We start from the raw sequence: 20,823 nt of genomic DNA, 5'->3' as shown, positions 1-20,823 counted from the left end.
GAAATACGAGTGATTTTGGGCAAATGCGTGGGACATTTCGAAGGGAAACAGGAGCATTAACAGAACATGTTTCATGCAAGAAAACTCTTTGTTGGCACCAGTTAAAGATTGCATAAGCATGCCGGGTATGTCTTATTTATTACTGTCGTGTTAAATGCTCGCCCTGCCTTCAGATCATGGATTACTCAACATCCTTCAAATTTTTCAGCTTTTTAGCTGTTTAGTGTACTTGACCCCTTGCAGATGACAACCATTTAGGAAAAAGAAATCTTTATTTTATATTCTTTTTGTATACTTGTACACAAGTAAAATAAAATGCATATCTATATATACTGCAATCTTGTGAAGGAAAAGGTAGCATTCTTTAACAAATGCTGCCCGTAAACATGGTGTGATGGAATGAATACGGAAAAACTGCAATATTCATAAACATAGGATTAAAACAGCATCAAATTCATTACCTCTGCGAATGGGAACCTGCAATATTGTTCAGTGTGATGTCAAGTTACAAACAGATTTTAGACATTCTTTTCGGAGCATTTCTTACACTTTTTTTTTTTTTTTTCCTGTAAATAAACCGTATTTCTTTACCATCTGCTGTAGCAAAAGCTGCTTTGTGGGCAAGTGCAGTTCCGAAGACCAAAGGTATAATTCACAGGTTTCAGGACAAATAAATTATGTACATCTTGGTGTTTGTCTTTTTTGTTGGGGTTTTTTGTTTTTTTTTTTATAAAGGCATCCAGTTAACTTTTGTGTAACAAAGCTTTCTCAGGGTGGATGGTAGTTTTGCTTTTGTTTGCAACATTTATGGAGGTCAGCAAAAGTCTAGTATTAAAGTGTCATCAACCCAGGAAAAGAGTTAATTTTAGCAGAATAACAGTAAGCTCCACACCAAGGGGGGGATCAAAAGGCTTAGGCTGAGCTGTAACGTGGAGCTGTTTCCTTGCTGGGTGAGGCGGCACTGGGCCTTTGATTTGTTCTTTTTTGAGCAGCCCTGTCTCTTTTTGGTTGGGACTGTGGAAGGTTCAATAGGCTCTAGAAATTCTGGTTTCAACTTGGTCAATGGAGGGTTTACAATGCTGGGGAAGGTCCCAAAGGGGGAATCATTTATCTGCTTGTTGCTGCCATTTTTGGAAGGGTCTGTCTCAACATACTTGGTTTTGGACATGTTCTCCTTATCCTTGAGAGGGTTGTTGGAGGATGGCCGGCTGCTGTGGGAAGAAGGGCCTGCCTTGCCTTTAGCTTCATAAATAAAAGACTTATCCGTTTCTGGCTGGCAGCATTTTGAGGAGCCATCATGGGAACCAAGAGGGGGGACCCCAGTTGGCAGTTTACCAGATCTGGTCTTAGTGCTAAAAACGCTTGTTCGTATCTGGTTGAAGGAGTCGACGCATCCTTCCAAGTCAGAGCTCTGCAGCCTTTTGAGGTCTCTCCCTGCCAAGCGCGGGGGAAGGTGGCACTCTAGCTCTGAAGATGATCCTTTAAACTGCTTAAACCAATTCCAGAGAGACCGAGCCTGGCAGTCACAGATCCACTGGTTGCCATTCAAGCGCAGGTACTGAAGGGACACCAGGGGAGCCATGGTTTCCCCCGTGAGCACGGTCAGGTTGTTGTTAAACAGATACAAGGTCATCACTTTCCCAAGGTCGTGAAAAGACCGGCGGTGAACCAGGCTGACTCTGTTCTGGTGCAGAAGCAGCCGGTCAAGGTTGATTAGCCCCCGAAAGACGTTCTCTGACAGGCTCTTGATTTTGTTACCATGCAAAAACAGGTAGGTGAGGTTTGCGAGATCTATGAAGGTGTCATCCAGCAGGTTCTGTAGCTTATTATCCTGAAGGTAGAGATATTGCAAGGAGAACAACCCTCGAAAAAGCCCTGTGGAGAGCTCCAGGAGCCCACAGCGATCCAGGTGTAAGGTGTGGAGGTGTACAAGACCCCGGAAGGTGACAGGGTTGATAGATTTCAGGTTCGTGTTGTCACTGAGATCTAACTCCTCCAGTTTGTTGAGCCCATAGAAGGCTCCAGGCTCAATGAGGCTGATGTTGTTGGAGTGGATCCAAAGAATTGTCATGTTGCGGCAGGAGGTGAAGCTGGTGGACCTCACAAGGGTTATCTTGTTGTTGTGCAAGAAGATGCGCTGGCTCTGGATGGGTATCTCACTGGGGATTGCTGTCAGTCCTTGCTGCTGACAACTTATTGTAATCTTCGGTTCACTGTAGCATACACACGCCCCGGGGCAAGATTCCACTTCTGACTGGATGTTCAAGCAAAGCACCAAAATCAGCAGTTTCCTTCCTAAAGGATAACAAAAATAGTATGCAGATTAGCCAGAGTCATGGGAGAGCACTTTTCTTTGCAACTAATAGATGAGCCTGAAAATCACCCTTCTAAGTGTGTTGCCACTAACCACAAACAACATATGCCAGGGGAGCCAAACAATTAAAATGCAGAATTAAAAATGCTCTACCACTCAAGACAATAGCTAAAATCAATATATACTTGCAGTGACAAAGTTTGAGCACCTCCTCAGCCTTTCATACATGGGAGACTTTGGTGGTGAAAGAGAGTGATCATTATTATTTATTTGCATCGTGGGTCCTGAATGCACATGTAACATAAGCCCTGTTCCAAAGAGCTTACCTCTGAGCAAAGGGGATGTCTTCTGGGGGACCATTTGTCTCTGCCACAGGCTCATTTAGCACAATTCAGGCTATGAGAAAGCATCTGCCCTGCTAAGGCTGATGCCTGCAGCCACAGGGTTGTACTAGGCAACTCTCCACCCCATTCCAGCAGTGCCACCAGCTCCTTGCTCTTTGGGATCATTGAACAACTCTAGAAAAACAAGCAAGTGTCCCCAGACTGCACTCAAAATGTAAGATGGAGTTGTGGCTTTTGTGACGTTCCATGAACAACTTCTGACTGATCTGGTATTCCTGTAAGAAATAACTGTGAGGGATTGCCAGAATAACTTACAGGTCAGACCTGCCTGTAGAGATCTCAGGGCCAAGAGCATCGTTTCCTTCTCTTGATCAAACCTTTACACCACATATTCTTGCTTTCCTTCCTCTCTCCCCTTTTCCCCTTTGAATCTGTGCAGCCACTGAAGAAGAGGAGGACACAGCATGTGTTTCCACAGAGGGCAGTGCTGTTGTTGGAGGAAATCACGTGCAATGCCTGATTCAGGGATTCCTCAGCTTGCAAAGCAGAAGTAGGTTTCATCTGTCCCAAGTGTGCAGGCAGCCCACTGGGGTTGAAGAGCCCCTGAGAGGAACAATTTTTTTCATGGTGATGACCACCCACTTCCCCATGAGCTGGGCTGCACAGGAAACACAAGGAAGCATTTTGATTCACCAAATTCACCAGCCCCAGCTGGGCTGCTGGGAAAGGGCCGGGATGGGCAGGGATAGGCAGAGGCTCTGCAGCCAGCATCATCTTCTGAAAGGGGACCTGGGAGGGAGGGTTAGCGTGAATCTCCAGCTGAGAGACCTGCAGAGAGACCTGCTGTTTCCTACTCATAGTGGGGAAGGCAGGGAAGAGAGGCAGTTTCAGAGTGCTTCACCAGCAATTAGCAGCAAGTAATTAGATTGCTTCCTCTAAACCCCATAGGGGAGCTAAAATGAATGGGCAGCAACTGTAGCAGCGGGAGACTCTGTTTGTGAAATACCACGTGCGAACAGAGACACGTGTGTCTCCTTCCCAGCTCATCACAGCACCTCTGGCAAAAAGACATGGTCCTCCCCATTGCTGCGGATCTCCAGCCCAGGGACAACAGCAGCTTTCCCTCTTCCCTGTTGTGGGAGGTTTTTTTCTTCCTTGAAAAACTGAAAATATTGTTCAGGCATGTTGATGTCTCAGTACACCTTAAGATAAAATAGCAGAGTTCAAAAAGTCAGGCAGAGAAGGACAATGAAGAATGGGATAAACTGGGGAGACTGGAGAGAGCCTGGCTGCATCCAGCCACGTGTGCACGGTGCAGCACACTGGCTCCCGTGGGGCCAAATCTTGGAGACAGCGGCTGCATCTCACAGAAAAGCCTGAAAGGCAATCGCGTTGCTAATGAAATCACATCATCTCTGCATCGAAGTAGCAACTTCAAACCCCAATGATAAAGAATTAAATCACATGGAAATCTCACCAGACTGTTTACTGGAGCAATAACAAAGGTATTGGAGAAGCTAAGGTGGGAAAGTCACTTTTCAGCAATAAGAGGCTGGGATCCCAGGCCTGAGTTTCAGTCTAGTCAAAATAATTCACCATGTGCAGCTAATAAATCTGTGATGATCCAACAGTCCAATATAGGCAGGAGACTCCTATATATCATAGTCCACATGGGAGAAAAAATAACAGCTCAGCATGCAGAGATAATTTGAGCCTGATATTATTAGCTGCTGAGCATCCCTGGAAGGCAGCGTGTTGAGTACAGTATTATGACACATTCTGGTTGGCTTGTCATGTTTTGACATATCACGTCCCATTGTATGGAGCAAAGTAACACGAGACAACTGAAATCCCCTGCTGCAGACATGTCACACCAAGAGGAGCCTCCTGGGAAATTAAAACAATGCTGGCAACTCTCTGACCAGTGCAATTCCTCTCCAGCTGATAATGAAAACCTGTAGCCAGAGAAACAGGACTTTCTGGAGCCTCTTTCTTCAGTTTCCTGATCCAGATAATGGGAGCCGGGGTGGCACTGGAGCAATGGGATTCACCTCTCTATGCAACACCACCCGCTCCAGCAAAACAGCACTTGGACTGCAGACACCACTGCAGGCTCCACGGCTCTTCCCAGCTGCTCCTCCCTGCCTTGGTAATACCGCAGGGGCTACAAACTACTCAGGGAAAATCCAACCACAACCCAGGTGCATCCCACATGCTTTATAAATATGTGACACGCTCACAGCAGAGTGAAAGCAAAGAACCATTCCTATGGGAGAGGAATCACAATGACAACACTCCTGTTCCAGCTCCAGACAGGGGAAGCAAGTGCATAATAAATATATGTATACACGGGGAGAGGAAGAGAGAACATGAAGCAGCCGGGAGAGAACAAACCATGCATATGAATACCACCCTGCCTTGTGCCACCCCCTCCCAACAGCCATGCTCCTCCACCCTCTGGATCACTTGATCCGCTTGTGCCCTGAGCACGAACCACCAGCCCTTTCCTAAGGAGAGAACTGCCAGGGCCGGGCAGCAAGGTCCTGTCCCAGTTCCTGGGTGTGTGCAGAGCTGGAGGAACGCCATGTCTTCTCCCCAGCACAGAGGAGCAGGAGGGAAGGGGCAAATCCTGCTGCACTCTGAACCACCACTTTTCTTCTCCCGCTGCCTATGCCTCTGCGGCTGCCGGGAGCTGTGAGTCAGTGGCACTGAGAGCTGGCTGCCACTGGAGCAGCACAGGGAAATTAATTACAGGCAGGGCTAGCCTGTGTGCTTTAATTAGGGACCTGGTGTTCATGAGCTGCTCGGATTAGCTCCTTCCACAGGAGACAGTTACTGTCAATCATCCCCCAAAGCTTTTTTCCAGTTAGCTTCCCGCCGTGCAGCTCAACCATGTCTGACTGATCCATGGCAAAGCTCAGCACCCAGCAGGCGCCAGAGGGTCCCCGGCCAGCACAGGGCCTGAAGCAAGTGCAGGAGTGGGTGCAGTCCACACCCAGCCTCGGGAAGTCAAGGTGACCCTTTCTTCCTGAGCCAGACTGGTGCTGTGGCAGAGACCGGAGGGACCATGCCTTGGCCTCCCCTACTTCTCCAAGGAGCTTCTCTGTCACTGGTGTATAACCAGTAACTGTGCCTTGTGCTCAGTGTGTCCCAGACCATGGTGGCCACCAAGTGCCATGAGCCATCCAGACCTTGCAACAGGGTAGTTTCATCTGTCCAATTCCAGGCAAATATTACCTTGCTTTTTCTGACCGTGTGCCAAGTGACCACTTCAGGACAGGGATGAGCACAAGGCAGGTTCCTGGGACAGGAAGGTTGCTAAGACCTGGCATCAAGCCACGTTAACACAGTTTTAGGATGGTTTGAAGCACAGCAGAGCTTGTTCCTGCCTTCCCCATATTTTCAGGTAATACCTTACTCTACACCAAGTCCTGTAAGATCGAGACAGGCCAATGGTATCACTGCCCTGTGCCTCTGGGGCTGGAGCCCATCATTTGGAAACAGGCATCTGTTTTGGGGCCAATGTCACAACACAAAGCACAAGCCTAAGTCCCTCTATGCTGAGCCAGGCACCATGGCATGGTGTGGAGCATCACCTCACTGAGCCTCGTGCTTGTCCAGCTGAGGTGAAGGCAGCACCCAGACAAACCAGTCCATCCCCAGAGAAGCTGGGACATATCCTGGCAGTGCCCAGAGCCTGTACACCACGCTGCAGCTCACTTCCCTTGGCACAAAGCAGAGGGGAAGGATGAAGACCTTCAGAGGGTGGCTAGGCAAAAATCATACAGACACAGCTTAAAACTTGCCAGGAATAGTGTGAGTGTCATGGGCTTCTGCTCCTCTTGTGAGGCACTAAGTATCCATGATGCTGAGGGGTCCCAGTGGGTGCTGCCCTGAGCAGAAATGTCATCTGGTTGAGGACAGATGACAGGAATCCAGAGGACATGGGCAGAAAGAGCCCAGCTACTCCACAGCCTGACTGGCACAGGCAAGTGCCATCGTTTGTTTTCCTGGAGTGCTGGGTTCAGCTCTGGCTGTGGGCTCCTTCCTCTTCCAGGAAAAACGCACCCTGACCTTAGGCCAGAAGTACAGGAGATATTCACCAATGTCACAGGGAGGAGGGACGTGAGAAGGTCACTATGTGACCATTTCCAGAAATATGTGCCAAGCCCAGCTCCCACTGGGGAACTACAGCATGCTTCCCTCAACCTGACCATGCTCCCAGAACCACTGCTGACCCTGGACCCTCCACAACCTGCTGGACTCTTCCACCTGCAGGACTCAATCTCAGTGCCCATCCCTGAGAAAAAGGGTCTTGGCGTGACACCCATTCCCTCATCTCTTAGGCAAGAAGCCATTCCTACCCTTTCCAGAACATGATTAAAACTTAACTAGATAGTTCCAGTCAAAAGCAAAAGATGAAAGAAAATCCAGTACCTGGAACCTTCAATCCCTCCAAGACTTTGGCTCTGAGTTTAGCATGTGTTCCTCCAGAGCTTTCTTAAAAGCCAGAAACCTCCTTCAGTCAAACTGCCACACTTCCCCTTTGCCATCTCAGAAGTGTTATGACTCATGGAACTGGGAAGCAATTAAAGTGGGTCCATTATCTGTCTTTCCGCTAGTCCCCTGTGCGATCGCATTGTCAAACATGGCAATTAGAAAGAAAAGGCTCTGGGGGCCTCTAATAGATGCTTTGCAAACTTTTTAAGAGGCCAAAGCAAAATGCAATTTTCTGCAGTTTGCAGAGCCACGGCCTTTCTCTGCTGCTCTGCACTCGTCTCTATTGATTTGGAGATATTATAATGCGGCTTTCCTACAGTGGAGGGTCAATAATCATTTGAATTCTCTCCTGGTTGGACATAAAGGGAGTACTTTACAATACAAAGCCTTTTGCTGATGCACACAGCATTTTGCCTTTGTTTATAGTACGGAGACACTATAGCTGCTTAATTCCCTGTTCTGAATGGATATTGTTTGAAATTCAGCACATGTCTTTGAAAGACACTCTGCAAAGCAGCTTCAGTGTCTCGTGCTTTGTCCTGTGGCCAAAGGTGGGTCTGTGTGTGTGAGAGTGTGTGTGCCAAAAGGAAGAGGGCAGCACTTTTATGAATTTCAAGTTGAAGGTGAATTGAGATGTGAATGAGGAAGGAGAATTGGTTTGGACTAGTTTGGACTAGTCCCACCTCAGGCTGGAGTTTCCTTTGCTTCTGCTGTCTCCTCCCTCGCTCCGCTGTGGAGAGGAAGGCCGGTTCATGATGGTGCAGCTGGAGTGGCTTTAGGGTGAGAAGGAGAGGGGCGACGCTTTGCCACCACACAACCACCTGGGAGAAGCAACCAGTGTTACAGCTCTGGGGAACTGAGGACCCGGCGTGTGTACAAACAGAGCGGCTCTCAGCACAAAGGTGCCCACTGCCATGCAAGCATCCTCAGGCAGCCAGCTGCAGCAGAAAATTTTGGGGCTGCTGCAGGTCCTGTGGTGTATCTGCAGCTCCGTGGGGATGTTGGGGCATCATGCACCCGTCTTGAGGTGAACAGTCAGTGGGGTCACTGGAGCGAGCGAGCTGACCGCAGCTCCATGTCTGCGCCGAGGGGCTGAATTGCTCTCCAGGTCTGGCTGACTGGGTCAGCTCTATCTCCATGGGCCGCTGCTGGAGCTCAGTCCCAGTTCACACCAAAACACCTACACCTTGTTCCGATGCCAAATCCCAGCTGCCTAAAAATAGGCAGCTATTTCCGTTTTAGACACCCTTGAGGGTCTGAGATGTCAAGATGAGCGCTGGCAGGTTTGACACAGCTCCTCTAGGAGACCTGCGCTCTTCCAGCAGCTGGAGATGAGTGTGATATAAGTTGCAGCAGGCAGCAATGTTTAGGCACCTGAAGCCCACCCTAACTTCTATAGGTACAGTCTCTGATTCCACATGCTCTGGGGTTGCATTCAGATCCATTAACCTTTGGGACTGTGGTGTTTTTCACTCCCTTTGGCAGTACAGCCTCAGTCCTGATCTTTGGTATATCCAGCCTCTACCCTGACTGAGACAGGATTTCAGCAGAAAAAATATCATATGTGGTCAGAAATGAAAGGTCATTTCCGTAATGCATCCAGGCAGGGGATGGAGGCAAAAGATGTGCCATTTCCTAACTTCGAGGTGTTCATCTTTTCCACCTAAATCATACTCCCTTAATGCGATTTTTGGACTTAATATTGCAGGGATATTTTTAAGGGAAGAAGGTAAAAGCGACTTATATCATGGGCAATTCTTAGAATCCATCCTCACAAATCTCCAGAGGGGTTTGAATGCTGATTCTTCACCGCTGCTTAGGGCTGAGCTACACAACTCTTTACGTGAGCTGAGTGCAGCACAAACCTTAACCAGGGCAGCTCCATCCATTCACGGGCATGTGCCAAAGCAGCTCCGGGCCAGCGGTGCTCCCCGTCCCTGCCAGGGGCTCTCCAGCACTCCCAGCATTTTGGCAGCAGTGTCAGTTTAGTCTAACAACATTTGGGCAAGGTTATACTTTTGGTGGTTTGCCAGCATTTCCCTCAGCAACATCAGGGAGAGAAAGGAAAAGGTGATAGTTAGCAGTTTGTATTTCAGACAATTTGAATACGAATTTGATGAGGAGCAAAAAAAAAAAAAAAAATTCTTTTCTCTAGCCAGAGGGTTTTCCTCCTGCTGAATTTCAAAGGCTTGCTGCAAGCCACGGAGGTGTGAAAGAGTCTCAAAGAAAAGGTCACAAGAAACCTTCATAGGGGAAAATATCAAGGGAGTTAAATGCAGGATTCATTAGGTCCCTGTATAGCAATAACACTAATATCAATTATTATAGCCTAGTAATGCCTGGTGAGGCCAGGAAATGAGAAAGAGAAAAGCCCTTTTTATAACACAAGAACGTGAGAAGAGCTGCACGGTGTCAGACGAGGGCTCATTTGGGCTGGTCTGACACCATGGTCAGGAGCAGATGTGGATGGAAAGTCAATATTAAATGGTGTGAGCATTGCCCTAGCATCTTCTCCAAGCCCCAGGCAAATAGTGGCCCAGGGCCTGCCTGAGGCAGAATTTCCCCATCTCCTTGACTATGAAACCTTCTTTCCACTCTCTCAGGTTTTCTCCAAGCCCTAGGTCATTGTATGAATGCTGATCCAGACATTTTTGCTGTACTTTGCAGCTTTTCCAGGTCCTCCTCACTGTAAGGTTGGGAGGATGATACTTGGGATGCAACTGCAGCATGGACTTTTGCAGAGGTTTAGATGTTCTGCTCTGTCCCTTACAGCTCCTGCACTCTGCCTGCCATCATTCAAAATCAAGCTGAGCTTTTCAGAGAGCCCTCCACAAAGTCCCCAAGATCACTTTGCTGAGTGGCAATAGCTCATTTAGAGCCCATCATTGTGTTTGTTTAGGTAAGGGTCTGGGCTGTTTGCCAGTGTACATTACTTCGTATTTATAAATGCTGAATTGCATCTGCCATCTAGTCTGTGGTTATGAATTTTACCGTGAAACCCCTCGCTGCAACAAATCATGTGCCCAAATATCCACTTTCCTTCAAGCAGAAATATTATCATAGTTCACAGTTGTGCCCAAATTTTAAAATGTAAAATGGTTGTAAGCAGTGACATCTTCCTGGTCCAGCAGCCAAGCTGCAGCAGGAGTTCACAGAAATAAGGGCTTGGTAATCCCTACCTATCAACACAGGTTAAAGATGCTCCTTAAAATGGTTTACATAAAAAGATGAATAAGCTTTGCTCACATCTTTGATATGAGGTTATTCTCTTAGGCTTTAAAAAGCTGACCTAGTTATCACTGTTTCCTATGGATAGGCATAGGAAAATCCTATGGATATCCTAGGCCATTCTTCAGTGAGTGCTCTTGCCAGCTCTGTGCTCTGCCACCTCACCTGATGGACTAATTCCCTGCCAATTCTATCAGCAGAGGCAGAATTCTCAGCTGTTCTTGTGTAAAATGTAATAAATCTGTGCGTTTTCCATCTGTCCTGTTTCCATCTATCTATCGCACATCTGGAAGGGAAAAGCTTATAACCTTTTAAAGGGAAAAGCTTATGACCTTAAAGTAAAAACATGGAGAATTCCAGTAGAAAAGGTCTCTTATGTGTGTTTATACCATTCAGTCCTGGTGCTTCCCATGCAGATAGTGTAGGTCCCAAATGCTGCTGGCCCATCCAAACTCTCCCAGTATTCCCTTTTTCTTCCTCATAGGCGAGCTGATTTTCCCACTGTATGCAGAATTATGTCCCCTTTCAGGATGTGATCATGTATAGGTGCTTAATGCTGGAATAACCATGGCCATGTTCAGCTCTCCTAAAGACATAATGCAAAGTTTCAGCATTGCCTTGCTCCTGGCCCTCTTTAGTGTCCCCTTCACCGGTGTGACACCACGAAAGTCCCTGCACCACAGCTTCCCTCAAGCCAACCTCAGCATCAGACTCAGTAGAGCACATGGGATTTGTAGGGATCTGGCTCTGAGCAGGTGAGTTTGACATGATACTGTGCCAGTTACCAAATACAACGGCAATAGCTAGAGGAGAGGCAAAAATCTCTGCAGATATCCAATGCAGGGGACAGTCTGTGACAAAGGCAGAAGTCCAAGGCAAATATCTGATGTGGAAGTCAGATGAAAGGCAAGTAAGTCTGGGCAGAAAATGCCCAGTGCGCAAAGGGAAGGTGAAAGCACGTGGCGTGGAACAAGCATTTGAACACCTGTGGCATTCCTGGGAAAAATGAGCATGAAGGAGGGAAGAGGAAGAGGATGGGCAGGAAGGCTGTAGGCTTGCCGCAGGAGAGCCAGCAGAACAAGGGTATAGAGACACCCATGAAACCTGCAGCTACCAGTTGAACTCTCCAAATCCACCTGCCATGAATTCACCTTGGATGACCACTCTGAATAACTACTGTGATCCTAATCAACTACCCAGAGCCGCAATGATGCACTTACTGCAAAGCTGAGCTTGGCCCGACTGAGGACAGGCAGACGAAGAGGAAGTGGGCTCCTTCCTCATCACCTGGGAGAAACATACATCTGCATTTTCTCCAAGTCACAGCCACCAATGGCCATGGTATTATCCTAGCTATCCCTGCCAGACTGCCTTTTACAAAGTGTCATATGACTAAAATCCATACCCAGCCCAGTAAATCCTAGCAGATCCCAGGTTGCCTAAGAAAGCAGACCAAAAGAAGCTGTGACCAGTCCCCAGGACAGTGGGTGAGGGCATCATAAGTGGTCATAATCCTCATTTCCATCTTATCCAGATGGGCTGCATCCAGCACATTGCATGAACAGGATCATCTATTATATTGCCACCATTCAATCCTCATACTGTGAAGAATGAAGTGAGAAAATATGCATTGTGAATCACAACTAGCTCATACAGAAGTCAGTATTATTTGTGCCATATTTGTAAAAAATCGGGGACAAACAGGTGTCCAAAGGAAGTAAACTCTGGTTCCTGAGATGACTTAGATCTCCTGTGGAGCCCAAAGTATCTCAGGAATGCTTCAAAACAATATTACTAAGAAGCAGAGTTTCCTGCGTATCCAAACCTGGCACTGGTGAAAGCACTGTGTGCGAGTGACTCACAGAGAGAAGAGGTAAAGCTCCAGATGGCATTTACACCTGCTCTCCCCCAGCCATCTGGGACTGCACCCCACCTGGCAGCTGCAAATCCCACCCCCACACCTTCGGCACTGGAAGTGCCCCATTGCACTATGCAGCATTTTTCTCGGTTTTCCTCTAAAATTACACTTATCTCAGCTTTTTGCTTACAGACCCAGCATCTGCAGATAATGGAGGAATGAAGTCTAAGAAAGAGCCTGGAAGGAAAAGTTGCTCCAAAAATTTCCCATGACCTCAGTTTCATTGTCTGCATGGACGCAGATGAAGAAGCAGCTTGGGAGCTAATGCCCTGGGCAACACAAGTAGGACAGGGCATTTTAAATTCAACTTTAGACACAACCACTTTTTCAAAGAACAACTAGAAATCAAAACACGAGAGCAGACACAGGTGACTGAAGATCATATTTCTCTACCCTGCTCACAACTTGATGCTCTCCTTCCTGAGCCTGGATGACCAGAGCTTTCCACATCACCCCAGAAGTTGTCACCTTGCACGGTGGAGTAGCAGAGCCATGCAATGAAATGTAAGGTCTCTACCATGGAGCTGCCTTACAGAAAGGGCATTTCTCAGCTGGCCCCTCCATCCATGCGGTGGGAGAGAAGCCCAGACCAGCCATGCTCCCCGCTCTGCCTCCTTTTCCCCGTCTCTCTTGGCATCCCTCCCAGCTCCCTGGCATGCATCCCTGCTACGTTCACATGGCTCATTCTTTCATTCCCAGATAAAAGCTGGGACTGATTTTTAATAAGTGTGCAAATTCAACTGCCGCTGTCTTTATCGGGTGCCGGCTTTGCCTCCTTTGCAGTTTCAGCATTAGACACGCTTGCCTGCCCTTCTGCAGCTCTCTCATTCACTTTCGCCAGATAAGAAACACAACACCCACAACTCTATAAACATATTTCTCTGAGATGTGCGGACTCTGTGAAGCCAAGTTAAACAAGAATACAATAGGATGTTAATGATACACCTTCCTGTTTGCGTGGAAATCGGGAAGCGAGGAATGGGAAAGGATCCCAGCCTGCAGCTGAGGCAAGGCTTGAGCCTCACTGAAGCCTGGCTGAGCTACCCACATCGCTTACAAGAGATTTTCACCCTGAGTTCAGAGACCCCATAGTATATCACCAGGAATTTGCACCAGATTTCCATGCCGAAAGTCCTCAGTTCAACTTCCAGCTTTTAGTTCTCATAACAGCTACAGTAGATTATAGCACCTCCCTGCTTTTTAATCAAGGTGAATAAAAACTCCCTATTCAGACTTCGGATTCCCCTCTTTATCCAGAGATCATGTTCATCCATTTCACCACTACAGGGCATTAAATGTTCATAATCACCTGTTATCCAATATGGCCCTTAAATCAATTTTAGAGTCACTGCCCTCAAGCAGGCAGTCTCCCAGCCTGACGGAGTGGCCTACATTCTGCGCTCGGAGATGGATGACCGAGCATTTAGCTGTATTAAAATTCATGTTGTTTCACTGTTGCCAGTCTACCAAGCAATTGCAATTTCTCTGCATTAGAGACTTGCCTTCATCATTATTTATCATGGCAAAATTTGAGTCAGCTGCAAACTTTACGGGCAACTAATTTATATATATTTTCCAGATCATTCATGAAAATAGTGAAATGCACCAGGGTGAAAGCTGAATCCTGCAAAGCTACTGTGCAAGCAGCATGTTCGGCGACGATCCTCCAACAACAATTGCATTTTGAGAGCTTTTAGCTGCTTGTTTCTTAATCCATTTAATAACTGTCCATTGATTCAATAGAGAGTATATTTTCGACCAAGTAAATCAAGTGCCTGACATAAGTCTAAATATATTATTAAAATCCAGATACATGAGCAGAGACTGGCGTTTCTTTTGTCCGCATCTAATACACCAGGACATTAGTCCATGCCTGGGGCTTGTTGGCATTGTGGCAATATGATTAATAAATAATAGTGACAGCAATAGCTTTAAAAACAATACCAGAAAAAAATGAGAACTCGACTGGGTTTAAGAATACTTTCTGGGAAATCTACCAGTTGAAATTAATGGTATTTCTATGCCTTTGATCTTTAGCTATGTCAACATTTCCACTTTCCGCCACAGCACCGAGATCGAACTGACCAGCTTCTCCTTACCTCCGGGGATTTCCCACTTGCTGCTTTAATCCAGTGGTGGGCACTGGCCTTCCCTGCCTCTGGGACTCCCCTAGTTTTCTCATATTTATAAGGAATTAGAACTGGGACCTTGTCAGATAATTTTGACAGTGCTCCCATGCACAATCCTTAGGAAGAGGTTTGCACATCCATCCGCAGCCAGATTACTGTCACTCTCCATAAACACTCCTGATGGATGGTGGCTCACCTCAGCTGGGTATCCCCCTCCAGAGATGCTACTTCACAGGCAAGTTGCTTAAGCACTCAGGATCATTTCAGAGAAAACAAAAGATTTCCTTGGCACTGACTCTTTGAGACTTGTTTTTGTCCAGGACTGGGTATTCATGTCACTCTACCACTGCCCTGTCAGACCAAGCACCTTTCCTTACTCTACCACAGCGGGCTGTCCCACTGCTGGCCTTGTCTGAGAAAGGGATGTTGTAGCATCACATCAGCCCCTGAAGCATATTACTTAATTAAAAGGACCAAACCATGAAGCTTACTGAAGGCAATCTTCATCCTATAGCCAGGACCTGCAAATCTCCACAGGGACACAGACTTCACACTCTGCAGTTCAGTCATTCCATGCAGAGCAGTTTTAGTGCAGCAGGACTAATTTCTCCTAATACTAAGTGGCTTTTAATATTTCATGATACTAAGTGAACTTTTTTCCCATTTCATTTGTCATCTTTATTTGTTTAATTCACCTCCTTCAGCACTGGGAGGGAGACCAAGGACCAACTGCTGATTTGGGGGAAATATGAATCATGTCATCAAAGGAATTAACTGAAGTGAAAAAAGGAAGAAATTGGTCAAATTATGAATAGAAATACATCAGAATCACCAAAATGCACCTGGGAAACTCAATCCTGCAGGATACCCTTGAGGTTAAGAGTAATAACATCAGGCACCATAACAGCACCTGATAGGAAATATATGCATTTACCAGCAGAATATCCCATCTCCCACAGCCTGGAAAAAGCTCATCCCAACATATTCACTGTTACTTTCTTCATGATTTCTCACACTTGTTGCAAGCCAAGGAAAGAGAAGAGTAAATCTTGTGGATTTTAAGGCAGAAAAAAATGACTCCTTATTTTCCCCTGGTCTCTGCCTTTTCCCTGCCAAAGTGCAAGCAAACTCTCCTCCTTTCTCTGGGGAAATAGCTTGTGCAACTTCTGTCAGGAGCAAGGACAAGGAAAACAAACCCTGCCGGTTCTAGCAGGCACTATCCAGACAACATGTTTCAAAAAAGTGTGCATTGTGCCAGCCTTGGTGTACAAACCTCTGCAGTACTCTCACCTCCCAAAACCAAAACTTCACAAAAACTGCCCGGCAAACCATCTCAGCTCAGGAAACCCCCCCCAGCCTTGTGTGGGGAATGAGGCCAGGGAAACCATGAATACTTCAAAGCTAGGAAATAAAGATTGTCCTCTTCTTCTGGTGCCTCTGCCTCTGCCTTCCCTCCCCTAGGGACTTTTTCAGAGATGTAGTGTTAAGCAAACTCGGACAATCTCACCTTGATTACAGAGTCAGAAAGGCTCCTGCATCGCTACTTACATTCTCATGAAAACCTACTTCCGCTCAGGATTTAGATGCTGCCATTTCTGCTCCACCACCCTTGACCTCTGCCTTGCTATTTTCCTTCTAAGATGTTATTTGGGGTGACACCCCCTTCACCCCCACCTTTTGCTGGGGAAACAGACTAAACAGCTTCCTTTGTTGGACAGCTTGGCCAAACCAGCACCATGCAGTAGCATCATTTAACAAGCAGCAGCAGCTTGACACACCAAGCACCACCAAGCACCCAGCACACAGAGCAAATCAGGTTCACAGCAAAGGAAATTGTGGGCAAATTCTGCACTGACTGATAAAATGTCACCTCACCACAAGGAAGGGTGTCCTCCCAGTGCTTCAAGGACCAAGCCTGTGTTGTTTCCAAAGGAGGGCAATCTCTTCTTGACTTTGCACCACTTTTATCCTGGTCTCTGCTGATGTGTATACACAGCATCTCCTGCCTGCAACCCTCTCTTAGTCATCACCACAGAGTAGGTTTTCTTCTTCACACTGCCACAAACCTAAGCCTTCCTCTGTCCTGAGCAAAGCCTTGTGCTTCCCTTCACTCACTGTTTTGTACTTCGGCAGGGTCTGGCTCTGGGGAGGTCTGTGTCTTGCCCCAGAGCCGTCCACGCTCCCTGTGTCTCCACCCATGGGCACTGCTGGGTTCAGCTGGTGGCTTCACATATGTCTTGCATTGATAAAATACCTTCTGGATCTTTATTCTTCCTAGGTGATAGCATACTTTGCTGAAGCCACCATGTGTCCCTCATCCTTAAGGTAATGCTTTCTGAACCCCTAAATCCCCTTTATTATCAAAATATTCCAGCTCTTTTCCCAGCAGACTAGAGGTCACCTTATGTTTTTTCCATTCCCAAATGTATGGTTTGAGATTTGCTAATGTTAAAATCCAGCAGCTATTTCTTTCTCCTCTCCTCTTACGTGTTTAAATCCTGCTGAAGGTGACGCATGCCTTAGCCCTCATGTTAGTTGCTGGTGCCCAGAGGCTATTATCAGGGAACTGGCTAATCCTAGATTTGGAAGGTCCCTCTGGGGTTTCCTGTGACGGGGTAAGGGGTGGGAGTGTCTGATGGCTGGGTTTGTTCAAAATCGCTGCCTGAATTGAAATTAAACAAGTTCAACCCTCCTGTTCATCTTCCCTGGGACTCTGGCCATTTCTCACAGTGCAGCAGCCCCTCATCTCTGGCTGTCCAGAGAGCAGGCAGATGAGTCAAAAGGCAACAGTGACCTGTCGCTGGGACAAGGGTAGCTCTTGCAGTGGCAATCCTCCCCAGGAGCAGTTCCCAAACTCATCTCAGCTGCCCACAAAGCCAATGGCATGGAAATTTTCTTGCCACCTACCAGTGTGAAGGTGCATACTTCTAACTCCAGGTGTTGATGGGCCTCAGCATGCAGGGGTTTGTCTGGCCAACTGACTATGGAGAGGCTTGCAGGGGTGCCCACTGGCGTATAACCATTTCACCCATAAGCCCAATGTGGTGAGAGACCTGGTTGTTGTATCCCCCCCAGTGCCTGACTTGAGGTAGAGTTCATCTGCACCTTCATCTCCAGCTGTCTGGGCAAGGCAGGCAGATGGACGACACACACTACAGCATCCACCAACATACACCTGACACTTTACATGAAACAGCAATTCACACTGGATTGGAAGAATGACTACTGCTGGCTTAAAGATCCCAATTGAAGCGTAATGTTAACTGGCTGATATATCGAGAGGAGGACTTGTGCTGTGATAGGCCATTGGGACCACTATTAGACCCAGACTCATTAGGCATTCTCATTAATGATGTAGATGAGAATGGGAGAAAATAGCAGGTTAATTAAATTTGCCCCTACTGAGCTGGAGAAGCTTTCAGTATTAGTGGGGAGAGATAAATGACAGGGAGGGTTGTGGAAAAAAAATGGCAGATTGATATACGCTAGAAAAAAGCAGCTACTTCTGGGGAAAATGATGAGCTTCTAACTGCTCAGTGTGAAGGGGAAAGACTATAGATAAAAGAGCCATATCTGAGGAGCTGCCAGAGAGCTGCAAGATGATGGCTGATAATGAGTGAAGGGAAGGTGGTTTACCTGGGAGTGAATTTTTGCTCTGTGCTTGCATTGCCAAATGTTAGTTCTTGCCTGGGGCTCCTAGAGACTATCAGAAAGAATACAATTGTTATTATTGATCGCTGTTACAACAGCTCTTACGTTCTGATGTTCTTGCTTAACCAAAACACCAAGAAACTTATGGAAATGGCAAGAGAAAGAGCATTATCCACAGGTGAACTTAGAGGACCAGCTCTGTGCACAGGTTGAAATATCTTAATTGTGTGTCCTAAGGGCTGCAGAATCCCATAAAAATACAGGAGGAAGCCGTGTAGCACAGCAAATTAACTGAGCTGAAGGAGGAGCAACTGCACTACCAGACCTGACAGCAAGGTTCATCAACAAGGAGATATGGAAAGACCACAGGGGAAAACATGTCCATCCTCTCTATTTTCAGTTTGAACCTTGGAAATGAGCTGTGCAATGGCAGGCTGCCCCATGTAGTCGGGTTGGTACCCACATGAAGACAGAGCCGCAGAGAGAAGGTGAACCAAACACAAGCCAGGTCAACCCTAAGGCAGGTTGCTTGCAAAGAGCTGAAAAAAAAATACAACCAAAGTTTGGGCAAAATAGTCCCAGCTCAATTTCTGCATTAGAAGCATCCGGATGTAAAACCATCACTCAGACCAGCACAGCACCACAGGTCAATGTCATTGGGCCTCCTTTTTGTCAACCTTACACAAGGAAAGAGAAGGACAGTTGGTACTCCACAAAAATAAATTTTTCAGTTAAAAATGTTTGGAGAAAAAAAGGACATCAAAATATCACCTTTTGGAGGTATAAATATTCCCAGGCCATGACAGATGGTAATAAAAGTCCTCCCCCTATCTCTGTTCCACACATGAGTCAGAACTTCACTGAAATCTGCCAGCTTAAACCAGCTGCAGTCCGAGTGGTCTCTGAAATATCAGCGATGAAAGTCAGGTCCCGTGCCACACGTGAAATTTCTCTCCAGAGGGGAAGCAAATGTGAGACAAAACTCTTTGAGAAAGAGGGAGACTAAGTGTACTTATAACCATTTCTAAAGGGAGTCACTTCAAAAAAGAGGGAGAAGGTACTCAAGGCAAATGTGGAAGTCTGACTACTTTAAACAGCTAATGAAGAACAGAGAAAAGGCAACAAAGCAATCTCTGAAAAAAAAAAATTAAGGCTTGATAGTAGCATTAATGCACAAAACCAAAGCAATTTGTCTAATGCTGGCAAAATAATTTCTGCATGTCGGGAGGAGCAGTGCCACAGCTTCCAGAACAACGGGAGCCCTCACGCCTGGAGGGGAGTTCAACCACTCCTGATAACCCCAACAATAGGAGGGAAGCCCACGGCTGAAAGACATTTACAAGAGACTGAGAAGAAAATCTAAACGAGAAAGAGAGAATTGAAAAGCATTTGCAACAAGGGACACATAAGGTTTCTGCTACGGTGCTTGTAAGCTTTGGTGCATCTGAGACTTGCACGGCCTTGCAGAAATTAATAAATGGGTGATACAGGGTACTGATGTAAAAAAATAAACATATATATAAATAAATGGTTGTCAGCTGCAGACCACTCATTTGAATACAGATTGTGGAACCACTGATCAGATCACAACCAGAGACAAGCAATTCAGCAGAGGAGACAAATGAAATACAAGAGGCATGAAATCAGTATTTTTAACTTATGAGCTAGTTATAAACTACCTAATCTGAGAGAAGAAACCCTCAGGATAATAGGGATAGACCAAAAGGCTTCAGTTTAGTTCTGTGTTGGTGGATGTGGAAAATACTGACAATGTGTGGTACTGAAGAACACACTGAATTGGCTTTGATGGAGCAGAAGATCTCACCTGGCCTTCCACACCAGTGACACATCCTCTAAAGGGGCACATCACCACCTCTGGCTCTTCTGCATTTGCTTCACCCACCCTTCATGTAACAGCTCAGCTGGACATCAGTGTACATTTACCATCAATCACCGTGTCTCTGTGGACTGTCTGAAATACCATGCAAATTTGAGGAAAGGTATCATAGCTTTGTCTAAGATTGTTAAGAACATTTCAAATCATATTTGCATTACATTTGAACTAATGAATGCACCAACGCGACATCAAGAAGGACCAACCTTTAAGAGAAACGGTCAGAGCTGAACTTCAGATGAAGTCACTGACCCGTTATCCCCAAAAGAAAGTACAAATAGTCTGACATTTTAGAGCATGGCCTCTCCAGTGACTCTGACATTAGAAAGAGAAAACAACTTTAGACTACAAGAAGAGTTTACATCAGCTCCAGAAATCCAGGCTGACTGGAAACAACCAAGTCCACATTCACAGCACTGGTATGCCAGTCTGGACTCTGGAATAACTGAGTTATAGAGGGTGGCCAAACACAACACTTTCCAAGCAAAAGCAGATGTTGACAGGCTGCCTGCCTAAGCAAAAATGAAGGAGTAAATTAAGATATTCTTGCATATAAAGAGTACTATGTGTTTTTAGACACCTTTAACAACAGTGAGTTAATGGACAGAGCATGAGAGATCCTAGGAAAATGGAAAGTCTATTTAAAAGGGTGGAAAGCAAAGCACCTGTGTATAACAGCTAAGAACATCACTCTTAAGCCGATCAGCTGAAGCTGAAGCTCTCATTATAGTGTCACAAGTTGTTGCTTTTCACACAGTCTGTCTAGACTGGGCAGGCTCTGAAAACTTGTGAGCTCCCACAGCAAAGTAGTGGCCTTGCACATCTGACCAGAGAGGAGCCATTCC

General features: G+C 46.4%; 1 protein-coding gene across 1 annotated transcript in view; it reads right to left on the bottom strand.

The window, feature by feature from the left end:
• Positions 1-253: 253 nt before the first annotated feature.
• Positions 254-20,823, bottom strand: part of RTN4R (reticulon 4 receptor) — an 82,907-nt gene continuing 62,337 nt past the window's right edge. Inside the window, exon 2 of the mRNA XM_074887101.1 lies at positions 254-2,295. Coding sequence (XP_074743202.1) covers positions 866-2,295 — 1,430 coding nt within the window. The 3' untranslated portion in view covers positions 254-865. The remainder of the gene's footprint in view (positions 2,296-20,823) is intronic.

Source organism: Strix uralensis, chromosome 17, assembly GCF_047716275.1.
Source record: "Strix uralensis isolate ZFMK-TIS-50842 chromosome 17, bStrUra1, whole genome shotgun sequence".
NCBI lineage: Eukaryota > Metazoa > Chordata > Aves > Strigiformes > Strigidae > Strix > Strix uralensis.
This window is presented reverse-complemented; position numbering and strand designations above follow the sequence as displayed.